At 41.8% G+C, this 13366-nt stretch overlaps 1 protein-coding gene across 3 annotated transcripts in view; it reads right to left on the bottom strand.

Annotated features, from left to right (window-relative positions):
• LOC132861946 (protein phosphatase 1 regulatory subunit 12B) overlaps positions 1-11334 on the bottom strand; it is an 81755-nt gene extending 70421 nt beyond the window's left edge. Inside the window, exons 1-2 of one of the 3 annotated variants that reach the window (XM_060893681.1) lie at positions 11314-11334; positions 10214-10319 (exon numbers count right to left, since the gene is read on the bottom strand). In XM_060893681.1, the coding sequence (XP_060749664.1) occupies positions 10214-10315 (102 nt within the window). In that variant the 5' untranslated portion in view covers positions 10316-10319; positions 11314-11334. Of the gene's footprint in view, positions 1-10213; positions 10320-10424; positions 10593-11313 lie in introns of those variants that run through there. The other 2 variants (XM_060893680.1, XM_060893679.1) reach the window with 2 other exon arrangements.
• Positions 11335-13366: the final 2032 nt, after the last annotated feature.

Genomic DNA, 13366 nt, shown 5'->3' with positions numbered 1-13366 from the left:
TCTATCACCTGCAGGGATAGACTAGGACACACAGACCAGTAAGGAGCCCAGGGAGGAACCGAAGGCAGTAGGCCTCGGGGGTCAACCCGGTGGTGAAGACTTCCTTATAGAATTCCCCTTTTATTAGCTTATCCCTACCTAACTGGTCCTTAGGTGTCATAACACTGCAGATTAGGGAAAGTAAACTAAAAAAACTATACGATCACAGAGATTTTGAAACTAAAAACTATATGATCACATAGATCCTGAATATAAACTGTAGTATGGAAATATTGCTCTCCTGCTTCTCTCTTGCTCGCCTTCTTATGTTTGTGTTACAGATACAAGGACTGAAAAGCACTGCGACAACCAAGGCAACAGAAGCACCAAAGCACTGACATCTGAAGACATCTGCAGAACAACTGCTCAGGACTGGCAGACAACAACAATTCTTACTGTCTTCATTTACCTGATGACAAAAGGGACATCATATATCAAGCTACAATGTGCACTGCAGAAGCTTTGGACTCTAGAAAACAACAAAGAACTATTGCCCTTAAGAAGTTTTCTTTTGCCTGCAACTCAAAGTTGCAAGAATTCTGGCTATATGTTAAAGCACTCAAGCCAGATATATTTTGTAAATAGAAAACTGAGCATGATTTTAACTTTGTTATTATTATTGACAAATCTATTGTGAGAGTTATTAGAACTCTCAAAGGGGGAATTGTGGGAAAATAATTTTAAGTCATTGTTTTATTTCCTTTTAGTTCTAGCATATTTTGTGGATCATGCAGAAGCCAAATCAAGTTACAATGCTAGTTAAATTCAAACTTTACATTAGACTTGTGGTTCCTGTATCTCATTAATATGAAAGGAAAGGGGCAAGGTAACTCAGGATATCATCTGTCTCTTTGCACCATTTGTCCCATTGTTTAAGGTGGCCATTTGATTGAAGATCTGAGAAAGACTGTTATGTTAATGGGATTAAGGGTGAAATTCCAGGATCTGGTGTGGGGGCTGTTACATCCTTTCATGCTTTGATTGTCACCTGAGTGATTTGTCTCTATCTGATGGGACTGCCCCCTAAAATGTGTATATTTACGATGTATTACAACTTTAAGTCAGACTTGATGACTGCAGCGCCCGTGCCAGTACGCTCTGACTTGCAGACTCGTTTCATCGTGTATCTACAATAAAGACTACTGCACAAGGATATCCAAGTCTCCTGGTCTTCTCTGGAAAAAGTTTACAACATGACCCTCAAGTCACATACACAAAATTTTAGGATGTTGAATGCATGGAATGCATTGGGGTTGTTTACCATGTTGCTATGACTACATGGTAAACTCTGATTCTAGAACTGTGTTCGGACTGTGATGTCACACAGGATAATGAAGATTGACAGGAGATGTCCAATGGTAGGGATCTGAAAAGATAGATAGTGGAGCAAAGAGAGAGAGAGAGAGAACAGGAACAAACAATCGCCGCGGTTTTTGAACTGTGACCTCAGTTTGACCTCTTTCACATGTGTCCCAGGTTTGGTGTTGATAGCTCATTTAGTTCTTGAGTTATTGACATTTTAGTAAAACTGGCTCCTGACAGTCCAAACGTTTTGGGGCCCCTTAAGGACCCTGAATCAAAATTTCGAAGATTATTGACATTGAGACTCCAGAGAATATTACTGCACTGGATTGGTCTCGACCAGGCGAAAAACCTAGGACTAGTTTGCAAAGGTAGGTTTCGGACAAAATGCACTATAACGAAAAGATTTAATGGTGGAGATGAAATCGGAGATATACGTTTTTTAAGTCATGAGCAAAGGATTCCAATGATATAAAGCACTTGAGATTTGGACATAGGGGTTTTAGGGGTTTAGGGGTTATGGGGACAAACGCGTTGAAATTGTCCGATTCCGCTGAGACCTTGGCCCTGAGTAACTGTGACCAGTACAGTACTGTGCTAGTCACTGCTAGGCTAGGCTAGGCCTTAAACGCTTGAACCTGGGAAATGCTGCTTGCAGCTTTAATTAGGGTTCAAGCACGAAGCGCTGGAAACCTATTGTTTTTGTTAGGATTTTTATTATTATTAGGGTTCAAGCACGAAATGCTGGAACCCTATTGTATTTGCTCAGATTTATATTATTATTATTATTATTATTATTATTATTATTATTATTATTCCGCCCTAGAAACGGTCGTGCAGCCCAAACCGTAAGGCCTAGAGAGCTCAAACTTGGTCAGATGGTAGTACTGGTCAGTTACTCATGGCCAAAATCTCAGCTTCAGCACCACAAAACGTGTTTGTCCCCATAACCCCTAAACCCCTAAAACCCCTATGTCCAAATCTCAAGTGCTTTATATCTTTGGAATCCTTGGCTCATGACTTAAAAAACATATATCTCCAATTTCATTTCTGCCATTAAATTTTTTCGCTATAGCGCATTTTGTCTGAAACCTACTTTTGATAACTAGTCCTAGGTTTTTCGCCTGATCAAGACCAATCCAGTGCAGTAATATTCTCTAGAGTCTCAATGTCAATAATTATGGAAAATTTTGATTCAGGGTCCTTAAGGGGCCCCAAAACGTTTGGACTGTGAGGAGCCAGTTTTACTAAAATGTCAATAACTCAAGAATTAAATGAGCTATCAACACCAAACTTGGGACACATGTGAAAGAGGTCAAACTGAGGTCACAGATCAAAAACCGTGGCGATTGGCCACTTCCTGGCACTATAATGGAAAAATCACTAAAAACAGCCATTTTAAAAAAAAAAGCCCTCTAGCGCCCCCAACAGTCCAAAAACGCAATTGTGTGCTGACTTGTAAGGCAAAGATTCTGATTCTGGTTCTGACTCAGAGTGGGTGGGGCCTAACCCGGAAGTAGGCGGGGTTTGCCTTGAAATGGGCGGGGCTTTAACCGGTAATAATTAATTTGTAATATTTATAACACTAGCTTACTACCTTTATGTTTTTATGAAATACAGCAAAAACGTGTCAGACACACAGTGTCTGGTTACTGGTTAGAGACAGCTGAAGGTTTAAAAAAGAAAAAAAATCTCCGACAGGCAGAGACGCAATGCGAGTCGCATTCTACCAAGCAAGCACCACGTCTGAACGAACCCACGTTTACCAGAACTCTACTGGTTAGTAAGTACGTATTATTAACGTTACAACCCGAAGTAAAAAGCTGAAGAAACCCTAAACGTTAACGGAAAAGACCCGCGAACCCGAGTGACTGAGGGAGAGACAGAGAGCTGTTCTGTGTGTGACTGTGAGTGAGCAGAGTGAGACACAGCAACACAATACATCTGTATGTGTATAGGGGAGGGGCGCTGTGACTAGCTTATCACTGTAGGGGAGGGGCGCTGTGACTAGCCTATCACTGTAGGGGAGGGGTGCTGTGACTAGCCTATCACTGTAGGGGAGGGGCGCTGTGACTAGCCTATCACTGTAGGGGAGGGGTGCTGTGACTAGCCTATCACTGTAGGGGAGGGGCACTGTGACTAGCCTATCACAGAACGCTGACACAATCAGCTAGCCAATGATGATTTTCATACAATCCGAGCACAGATATTGTGATATTTATATCTCGTATTACTCGTATAATACTCGTACTCGGCAGAAGTGCTTTATCCGTACCGGATACTCGTTTCAGCCGAGTATCCGGCTCATCTCTAATGGATATGACTGTTTATTTTAGGGAAAACTGGACGGGTGAGTACTTCACATGACATATGTTGTGGCACCCTCTGTAGCATGACATATGTAGCATGACATGACATATATTGTCATGTCAATCCAAAGGCCTTAAACGCTTGAACCCGGGAAATGCTGCTTGCAGCTTTAATTATTATTATTATTATTATTATTATTATTATTATTATTCCGCCCTAGAAACGGTCGTGCAGCCCAAACCGTAAGGTCTAGAGAGCTCAAACTTGGTCAGATGGTAGTACTGGTCACAGTTACTCAGGGCCAAGGTTTCAGTGGAATCGGACAATTTGGGGCGCTTCAGCGCCCCTCAACGTGTTTGTGCCCATAACTCCCAAACCGTATGTCCAAATCTCAAGTGCTTTATATCATTGGAATCCTTGGCTCATGACTTAAAAAACGTATATCTCCAATTTCATTCCCCCCTTGAAAAGTTTTCCGCTATAGTGCATTTTGTCCGAAACCTACTTTTGCTAACTAGTCCTAGGTTTTTCGCCTGATCGAGACCAATCCAGTGCAGTAATATTCTCTGGAGTCTCATTGTCAATAATCTTCGAAAAAAAGTCAAAATTTTGATTCAGGGTCCTTAAGGGGCCCCAAAACGTTTGGACTGTGAGGAGCCAGTTTTACTAAAATGTCAATAACTCAAGAACTAAATGAGCTATCAACACCAAACCTGGGACACATGTGAAAGAGGTCAAACTGAGGTCACAGTTCAAAAACCGTGGCGATTGGCTACTTGGTGGTGCTATAACGGAAAAATCACTAAAAACAGCCATTTTTAAAAAAAGCCCTCTAGCGCCACCAACCCAATTTTGTGCAAAGATTCTGATTCTGAGAAAGATTCTGATTCTCGCGGGTATTCTGATGACGTCACGTGTAGCCCCGCCCCCAAAATTAGCGAAATCAAAAAGTTAGCACAACATGAACATGTCATATATCAAAACACTCAGCACGATGAGGGGAACTGACGTCACGTGTAGCCCCGCCCCCAAAATTAGCAAAATCCAAAAGTTAGCACAACATGGACATATTACATATCAAAACACTCAGCACGATGAGGGGAACTGACGTCACGTGTAGCCCCGCCCCCAAAATGAGCGAAATCAAAACAGTTAGCACAACATGGACATGTGACACATCAAAACACTCAGCACGATGAGGGGAATTTGCCACGTGCAAGCACATTCACATTTTCTTCAGGAAATGACTTGCGGGTCACTCGTTCTGCATCTGGGTGCTTGTGTTTCTTCGCTTTATGGATATGACTTTGTTTATTTTAGGGAAAACTGGACAGGTGAGTACTTCACATGACATATATTGTGGCACCCTCTGTAGCATGACATATGTAGCATGACATGACATATATTGTGGCACCCTCTGTAACTTGCGGGTCACTTTGTGTATGTGAAAATCCTTTAAGGCCTTAAACTCCCTAAAGGCCTTAAATGCTTGAACCTGGGAAATGCTGCTTGCAGCTTTAATTATTATTATTATTTTATTTTTAATACATTTTGAATTACATTTGAATTTTACTAGATGTATATAGCCTAAAACAATCGACACAAATAACACTGTTGGATTTAATCTTCATGATAATGTGGATATAACGTATGAAATGGAGTGAAAATTAAATGTCATTAATTCTTATAATCGTTCTTCTCACATGTATTTTCTACAATCTAACTTCAGTTCACGACCTCACCATCTGTGTCGCCAATTCCCTTTGTCTCCAGAATGTGCGTACGCACGTCTCAAAATTTGCTTAAAGGTGCGCACATTCTCCCGTCAAGTTTGTTTTTTATAGATCACAACCTTTGCGCAAAAACTGCCGTACGCACGTTTCCAGCCCCGTTTTGTGTGTACGCACGCTTTATAAATGAGACCCCTGGTGTGGAAATAAAAAAATAAAAAAGAACCAAAAAAAAAATTTAAAAAATAAAAGTTAAAAAAGAAAGTTATGCTGTTCATTACATTTTACTTCATAATTGCACTGCATTGTTTTGTTTTCATTGTTGCAAAACTTGTTCTGTAATATAGTCCGTAGGGATGAGCGAGTACAGCATTATCTGTATCTGTATCTGTTAAGCATATGAATTATCCGTATCCGTATCTGTACTCGGAGTGGGTGGGACCTAACCCGGAAGTAGGCGGGGCTTGTCTTTAACAGGTAATAATTAATTTGTAATATTTATAACACTAGCTTACTACCCTTATGTTTTTATGAAATACAGCAAAAACGTGTCAGACACTCAGTGTCTGGTTACTGGTTAGAGACAGCTGAAGGTTTAAAAAAGAAAAAAATCTCTGACAGGCAGAGACGCAATGCGAGTCGCATTCTACCAAGCAAGCACCACGTCTGAACGAACCCACATTTACCAGAACTCTACTGGTTAGTAAGTACGTATTATTAACGTTACAACCCGAAGTAAAAAGCTGAAGAAACCCTAAACGTTAACGGAAATGACCCGTGAACCCGAGTGACTGAGGGAGAGACAGAGAGCTGTTCTGTGTGTGACTGTGAGTGAGCAGAGCGAGACACAGCAACACAATACATCTGTATGTGTGTATGGGAGGGGCGCTGTGACTAGCCTATCACAGAACGCTGACACAATCAGCTACCAATGATGATTTTCATTCAATCCGAGCACAGATATTGACTCGTATTACTCGTATAATACTCGGCAGAAGTGCTTTATCCATACCGGATACTCGTTTCAGCTGAGTATCCGGCTCATCTCTAATAGTTCGTTTGCTATCGTGATCAAAACCATTGATCTGAAGCTCAATCCTGATGCTGTCCTGTAAATATTTTTCAAATCAGCAATAAATATAACAATTTCTGATCAACCCATATCAATTGCATGCTTAAAATAACATACCGGTTAAAGCCCCGCCCATTTCAAGACAAGCCCCCACTTCCGGGTTAGGCCACACCCACTCCGAGTACAGATACAGATACAGATAATTCATATGGTTAGCAGATACAGATAATGCTGTACTCGCTCATCCCTAGTAAATTATGTCCTTTCTATGACGGTTTATAGTCTATTAGAATTGTGCCACTAGCAGCTCCTGAGAAACTAATAGGTTGGAGTAATTTCAGAATTCATTACAGATTTAAATAATCTAATTCTTTCCAGCTGAAGTCTTAAAAGGTGGCAGTTCAGTAACGGTGTGAAAATCTCCAAGTGATTCTATTTACAACAATGCCATGGGATTAAGGGCTGTCTATGCAGATTTATCCCAGCAGAGTGCAAGTGACAAGACTCCAACCAGGGGTAGGGAGTCAGGATGGATCAGGTACGTTCGGAAAGAAGAAGCTCTTTACTCAAAACACTGTGAGCTCAGGAGTGGCATGTATAGCTCATGTCTGAGTTTCACTGAAGTAGTCATGGCGGATCATAAAAAGCCAGAAGATCAGGTACTGTGGCGTAACACCATTCAGTGCTTATAGGTCAGTAATAGTATTTAGTAATCAATGCAAAATTTGACTGGAGCCAATGCAGTGTGGATATTGTTGAGAGTCAGTGGCATGCACGGGATGGAGCGTTTCCTACGCAATCCGAAAACATGTGTTGCTAAGGGACAAGTACGTCAGTATAATTACTTAAATATGATGGAGTGGCGTGTTCATATCTTCTGGTTCTAGTTGGGACTCTGCATCCTTACTAAAGCTGCTGTGTTCTGGACTATCTAATCCATGGTCCCACTTAGCATGGTACCTGTCAAGGCTAATGTAGTGGGCCCACAAACTAAGCTACATGCTGAGACTCAGGCATTGTTCCAGTTCCATGTCATGCCCATGTATAATGCCCTGTTCTATCCCCAAACACACAAAAAAAATCCCAGGCTCCGGTTTCCTCCCCTGGTCCAAAGACATGCATGGTAGGTTGATTGGCATCTCTGGAAAATTGTCCGTAGTGTGTGAGTGAATGAGAGAGTGTGTGTGCCCTGCGATGGGTTGGCACTCCGTCCAGGGTGTATCCTGCCTTGATGCCCAATGATGCCTGAGATAGGCACAGGCTCCCCGTGACCCGAGGTAGTTCGCATAAGAGGTAGAAGATGAATGAATGAATGAATAATAGATTCTGTCATGAATGACGCACCTGCCGCATCCCCCGAGCGCCACCAGAGGGAACCTTCACCTGAATACTAACCACTTCCAGACTACACTTCCCATAACCACCCGGGACTGATTACGTCGCCACCTGGTTCCAATCACTCACTTTCTATTTAAAGGAACTTGAACTTGACCTCGGTGCGAAGTCTCGACTTGCTCCGGCCTGTCATTCTGAGCGTTTCCTGTCCGTTTATGATCCCCTGTGCCTTGATCTGTTTCTGTACCTTTGTTTGCGATTGTTTGCTGCCTGCCCTGACCTTTTACCTGTTATTCTCGATCTCGTTTCTGCTTTGCCTACGTTGTTGTCTCTGCCGTTGTTTGAACCTGCCTGTTGTGATTACGAGAGTGTACAATAAAACTGCAAATGGATCCTCAGCCTCACAACGCCTCATTACAGATTCTTTTGCAATTTCAACAGAAAAATAGATGAGATCACTAACTAATTTATAGCACACGCAATTTTTAATCCCGTTCTGGAGAGGCTGACAGTTATTGCCTACACAGACAATAACCAGACCTTTATTTGTACTCAGTTCTTTGTTCATGAGTTTGGTTCTCTTTTTAATAAGCCTGGATGTATCAGTTACTCTTCACAAGGTATATGTCCAGTTTCTTCCAATTATAGTGACATTACCTATTTGACTATACAATTATAGTGATGTGCCTGTCTGTTGTGCTTTCCACTTTTGGATATTGGAATGTTTTCTCATTCTTGGATCTCGTTTAATGTTTTGCCCCAATTGAACTCTGTTGGATTTTGACCCCTGTTGGATTATGGTTTGGACTCTTACCGTGTTTGTCTAGATGTTACATTACTTAGAATGATTTTGTTTTTTGACTGTTCTTATTTTTGTGGGGTTTTTTTTTTGGTTTTGTGGGTCCCTGCCTTTTTTGTATTTGCATACATATTCGGACTGTTAAATGTTTTGTGAACCAGTCCATTTATACAGTTATTCTAATCATGTTGCAGCAAAAATAAATAAATAAATAAATCATGCAGATACAGGAGAAAAGTTTCAAGTAGTGCTTACGTTAAACATCAGAATGAAGAAAAAGTGTGATCCCTGAATCTGTAAATATCATATCATATTGTTTGCTCCGTGGATTTGTTTTGGATTCTTCTGCCTGTTCTCTCACCACGACTTTGACTGTTGATTTTTTATTGTTTCCTTTGTTTATTAAACCCTGCATGTCGATTTCATTCCACCTGCCTCCGACCCATCATTACACCAATACAAAGTGGAAAACAGAAATGACAATTCAACTATAGTATCCATAACAATACAGTTGCAGATTTCTGAGTACCATCTCAAGTGCATCAATTTGGGAAAAAAAATCACTGAAAAAATGTCAACTGCTGCTAGGTTTTAAAACTTGAAACACCCTGAAAAGAGGAAAAAAGGCTAGATTAGTTTGAACTGCCAGGAAGTATATAATGACTCATACTGTATAATCACTACACAAAACAGTGAGCTCAGGGAATGAAGCACTGTACTAGCTGGTTAATTAACTGAAGAAGTGCAGAATAAAAGAGTGTTACAGTAATGCACACACATCAAACTCAAATATACATTTTATAGATCAAATTCACAAAAAAAAACCCATATAAAAATACTATTAAATCACTAGACCTGACTACATTTAATATCCTTTTCCTGTTCTGTTCATGTATTGCCTACATCCAGAATTTGCACATTATCCTGCATGATCCTGCTATTTCAAACAGGATCTCACAGAAAGATTCTTATGACCGTAAACCTAAAATGGTGCAGTAGTACAGTATGCACTGTAACACCACCATTAGGCTGGTTGGTCTGGTCTCTCCTTCCTGAGAAGAGGAAAGGACTACTGCACTAAGTTTCATGTCCATAAAACATACTGTATGGATTGGTCTGAATGACCATCAATTTTATATTAATAAAATCAGAGAACAATCTATGTTCCACGGCAAAATAAATAATGTAGCAATTACACTAAACTGCAGAACAAGTGACAAAATTATAAAATGTATAATTGCATATTGTGAACTAACTTAAATTTAAAAAATATAATAGTTTCAAAATATATTTAACATTTAACAATAATAACAATATTTTATAACAATAAAATACCCCACAACATTGAATCAACAGTTTATTCTATTATTTAATAATTATTATCAAATAATTTTATTAATAGTCTATTTAAACATGTTTACTTTGTTCTTTTTTTTTTTTTTTACATAAAAAGTTAGATTTTGCAAGTTTTGGTGAATATGTGGTGACTATATGAATATAGTCATACAGTATAATGATTACATTCATGTTATATTAATAATAATATTTATATTAACACATAACTCATTATTTATACATTTCTGCTGAAAGCTAAAAAGGAGGTAAACATGCACAACTGGTTCTTACTCTAAAGCTTTTGTTGCCAGAGATTGGAGAGATGGTTGGTGACTCCAAAATAGATTTTCTGGTATGAGAAGATGGGTCTTTGTTGCGCAAGTAGGATGACATCTCTCTAAAACAGGAAAAGGAAAATCAGTTGCTCACAGAGAAAACAGTTGCTAAAATCCTCATGAGACAAAAAAGAGGGGTTATTTAACAGAAATCTGGATAGTCATACAGCAGAATTGTTGCCTCTACCTTGCCTGTGTCTGAACTGTCCAACATTCAGCTATCCTTCCTTGTCACTGAGCAATGGGCATTATCTTCACTCCCATTATTCAGTTTACTGCTTTTTTCGCTCTCTCTCTCTCTCTCTCTCTCTCTCTCTCTCTCTCTCTCTCACACACACACGCACACACACACGCACATCTCTAAAAAAGGACAGGAATCTATCTGTTAGCTTCTTAAATAAGAAGGCTCTCTCCTTGACGTTGGCAGCTTACAGTAATATGAAGACCAAAAACTAAACAAACTACCACACTGTCCTCTTTTGGTATCTCTGTACACATTACTCAGTCAGCTCTCTTCCCCTTCTGGAATTCTGCCAGTCTGCTTTATTTTTATGCAGACATTTTAGGCTAGGAATTTACTGCAACGTTATACAGAGTAGAAAAGCAGAACAGAAGACTGTAGATAAAGAAAACTAATATTTTATGAGCACACCCAATTTAAAATAAAGGAAGCTATTTTACAATATTCTGTGTGGACTAAAACTATCATACAACTGTAATGTTTTAATAAAGTAATTTAGTCTCAGTTACATATGTATCAATCATGATATCCAGAGAGAGAGACCTAACACTCATGCAGCTTATACAGTATATAGGCATTCTTGAACAAGGATAGAAGAAAATGGGAGAAAGTAAGGTTAGAAGAGAGAGAAAGAAAATAAAGACAAAAGAGCAGTCAAGTTGACGTTTTAATGTGGGAGCAAAGCAACCCCCACCTGGTTATCTATGCCCAACAAGAACTCAACAAAACAAGAACTCAAAACTTAGCAGTAAACACACTTTTTTGAAAGTCACAAAGTAAAATTATGTCTAATCTCACACTAATCTATTTTTTACCTTCACACAGGCCTGGACAGGTTTCAGCCTGGAAACGTGAAAACACTCTGGGCAGCTTGAGCCGGACCGCAGCCGGGTTGATCACCTTAGATATGGGGAACAGGCCAACGGGGAGCCAGCTTCCTGCATGCCAGCTTCAATGGGAGGTCTTTGGTGGAAAGCCACACCCGCTGCCCGACACTGTGCAGACCTGTGGCAGCAGAGGGCAGAGAGTTATGGGCATACTTGACCCATACCAAGTTGGAGGCCCAAGACGAATAATCCTTGGCACAGAGGAGGTGGAGACCCGTCTCCAGCTCCTGGTTGAACCGTTCCGTCTGCCCATTGGACTGGGGGTGAAACCCCAAGGAGAGGCTAATGGAGATGCCTAAGAGCTGGCAGAATTCCGTCCAAAAATTGGAGTTAAACTGGGGTCCTCTGTCAGAGACTATGTTCCGGGGAATGCCATGGAGCCGGAAAACGAGTTGGAGGAGGAGCAACATCGTTTCTTTGGCTGAAAGAAGTTTGGTCAGGGGAACAAAATGGACAAGCTTAGAGAAGCGATCGACCACAGAGAGGATAGTGGAGTAGCCATCAGGAAGAGGGAGACCAGTGACGAAATCAAGTGAAATATGAGACCAAGGTCTGCAAGGGATCGGCAGATGACGCAGGAGGCCGCCTGGGCGATATCGGGAGCTCTTGTGTTGTGCACATACTGGACAGGCCACAACAAAGTCCCGTCCCTCATGTCTGAGGGAAACCGGGGTGACAGAAAAGCCGGGAGTTGTGACACCACTGGAAAACTTGGGAACAGAGCTGATCAGGGACATAAAGTTTGCCTTCTGGACAGTCAGTAGGAACCGGCAGGTTAGGCATGGCTTGCTGAGCTCTTCTCTCGATCCCGAGTCGGAGCGCCCGAACAGTGATGAAGTGAGGAAGAATGTGTTCAGCGGTGGCGTCAACGGGATCGGGGGAGAACTGACGAGAGAGAGCATCTGGCTTCCCGTTCTTTGTTCCCGGCCAATAAGACAGCGCAAAGTTGAGCGTGCCAAAGAAGAGTGCCCAACGAGCCTGTCAGGGTTTCAGTCTCTTGGCTGTCCAGAGATACTCGAGATTCTTATGGTCCGTCCAGACCAGAAACGGTTGTTCCGCACCCTCCAACCAGTGCCGCCATTCCTCCAGGGTGAGTTTGACTGCCAGTAACTCGCGTTTGCCGATAGTGTAGTTCCGTTCGGACGAGAGGAGACAAAAGGAAAAAAGGCACACGGGTGAAGTTTATTGTCCTTGGTGTCCCCAACACCGGTATCAGATGCATCAACTTCAACCACAAATTGTCGCGTGGAATCCGGCAAGGAGAGGATGGGGGCAGAGGTAAAAAGCTGCTTCAGCTTCTTGAAGGTTTGCTTGGCTTGAGGCCCCCAAGAGGAGGGTTGAAGGGAATAAGTTCGCTGGTGCAAGGATGCAGCGACTGAGCTGTAGTCCCGGATGAATCGCCGATAAAAATTGGCAAATCCCAAGAACTGCTGGAGCTGCTTACGTGTTCCAGGGCGGGGCCAACCTCTAACAGCCTTGATTCTGTCAGGATCCATCTGAACACTCCCTGCTGCCAGAATGAAGCCCAAGAAAGTGGTTTTCATGACATGGAACTCGCATTTCTGTGCCTTCACGTACAACTGGTTCTGCAAAAGCCTCTGGAGCACTGCACGGACGTGACGGGTGTGTTCCTCGGGCGTGCGAGAGAAGATGAGGATGTCGTACAGGTAAACAAACACGAATAGGTTTAACATGTCCCGTAAAACGTCATTTACCAGTGCTTGGAACACTGCCAGGGCATTAGTGAGGCCGAACGGCATCACCAGGTACTTGTAATGACCAGTACAAGTGTTGAATGCGGTCTTCCATTCGTCACCCTCCCGGATGCGGACTAGGTGATAGGCGTTCCAAAGGTCCAGCTTAGAGAAAATGGTGGCTCCCTGGAGGAGCTCAAAAGCGGAGGCCATGAGTGGCAGCGGGTAGCGATTCTTGATGGTGATGGCATTAAGGCCCCAATAGTAGATACAGGGCCATAGAGTAC

Source organism: Tachysurus vachellii, chromosome 19, assembly GCF_030014155.1.
Source record: "Tachysurus vachellii isolate PV-2020 chromosome 19, HZAU_Pvac_v1, whole genome shotgun sequence".
Classification (NCBI taxonomy): Eukaryota; Metazoa; Chordata; class Actinopteri; order Siluriformes; family Bagridae; genus Tachysurus; species Tachysurus vachellii.
Note: the sequence above shows the minus strand (reverse complement) of the source record. Positions and strands in the feature narration are given on the sequence as shown.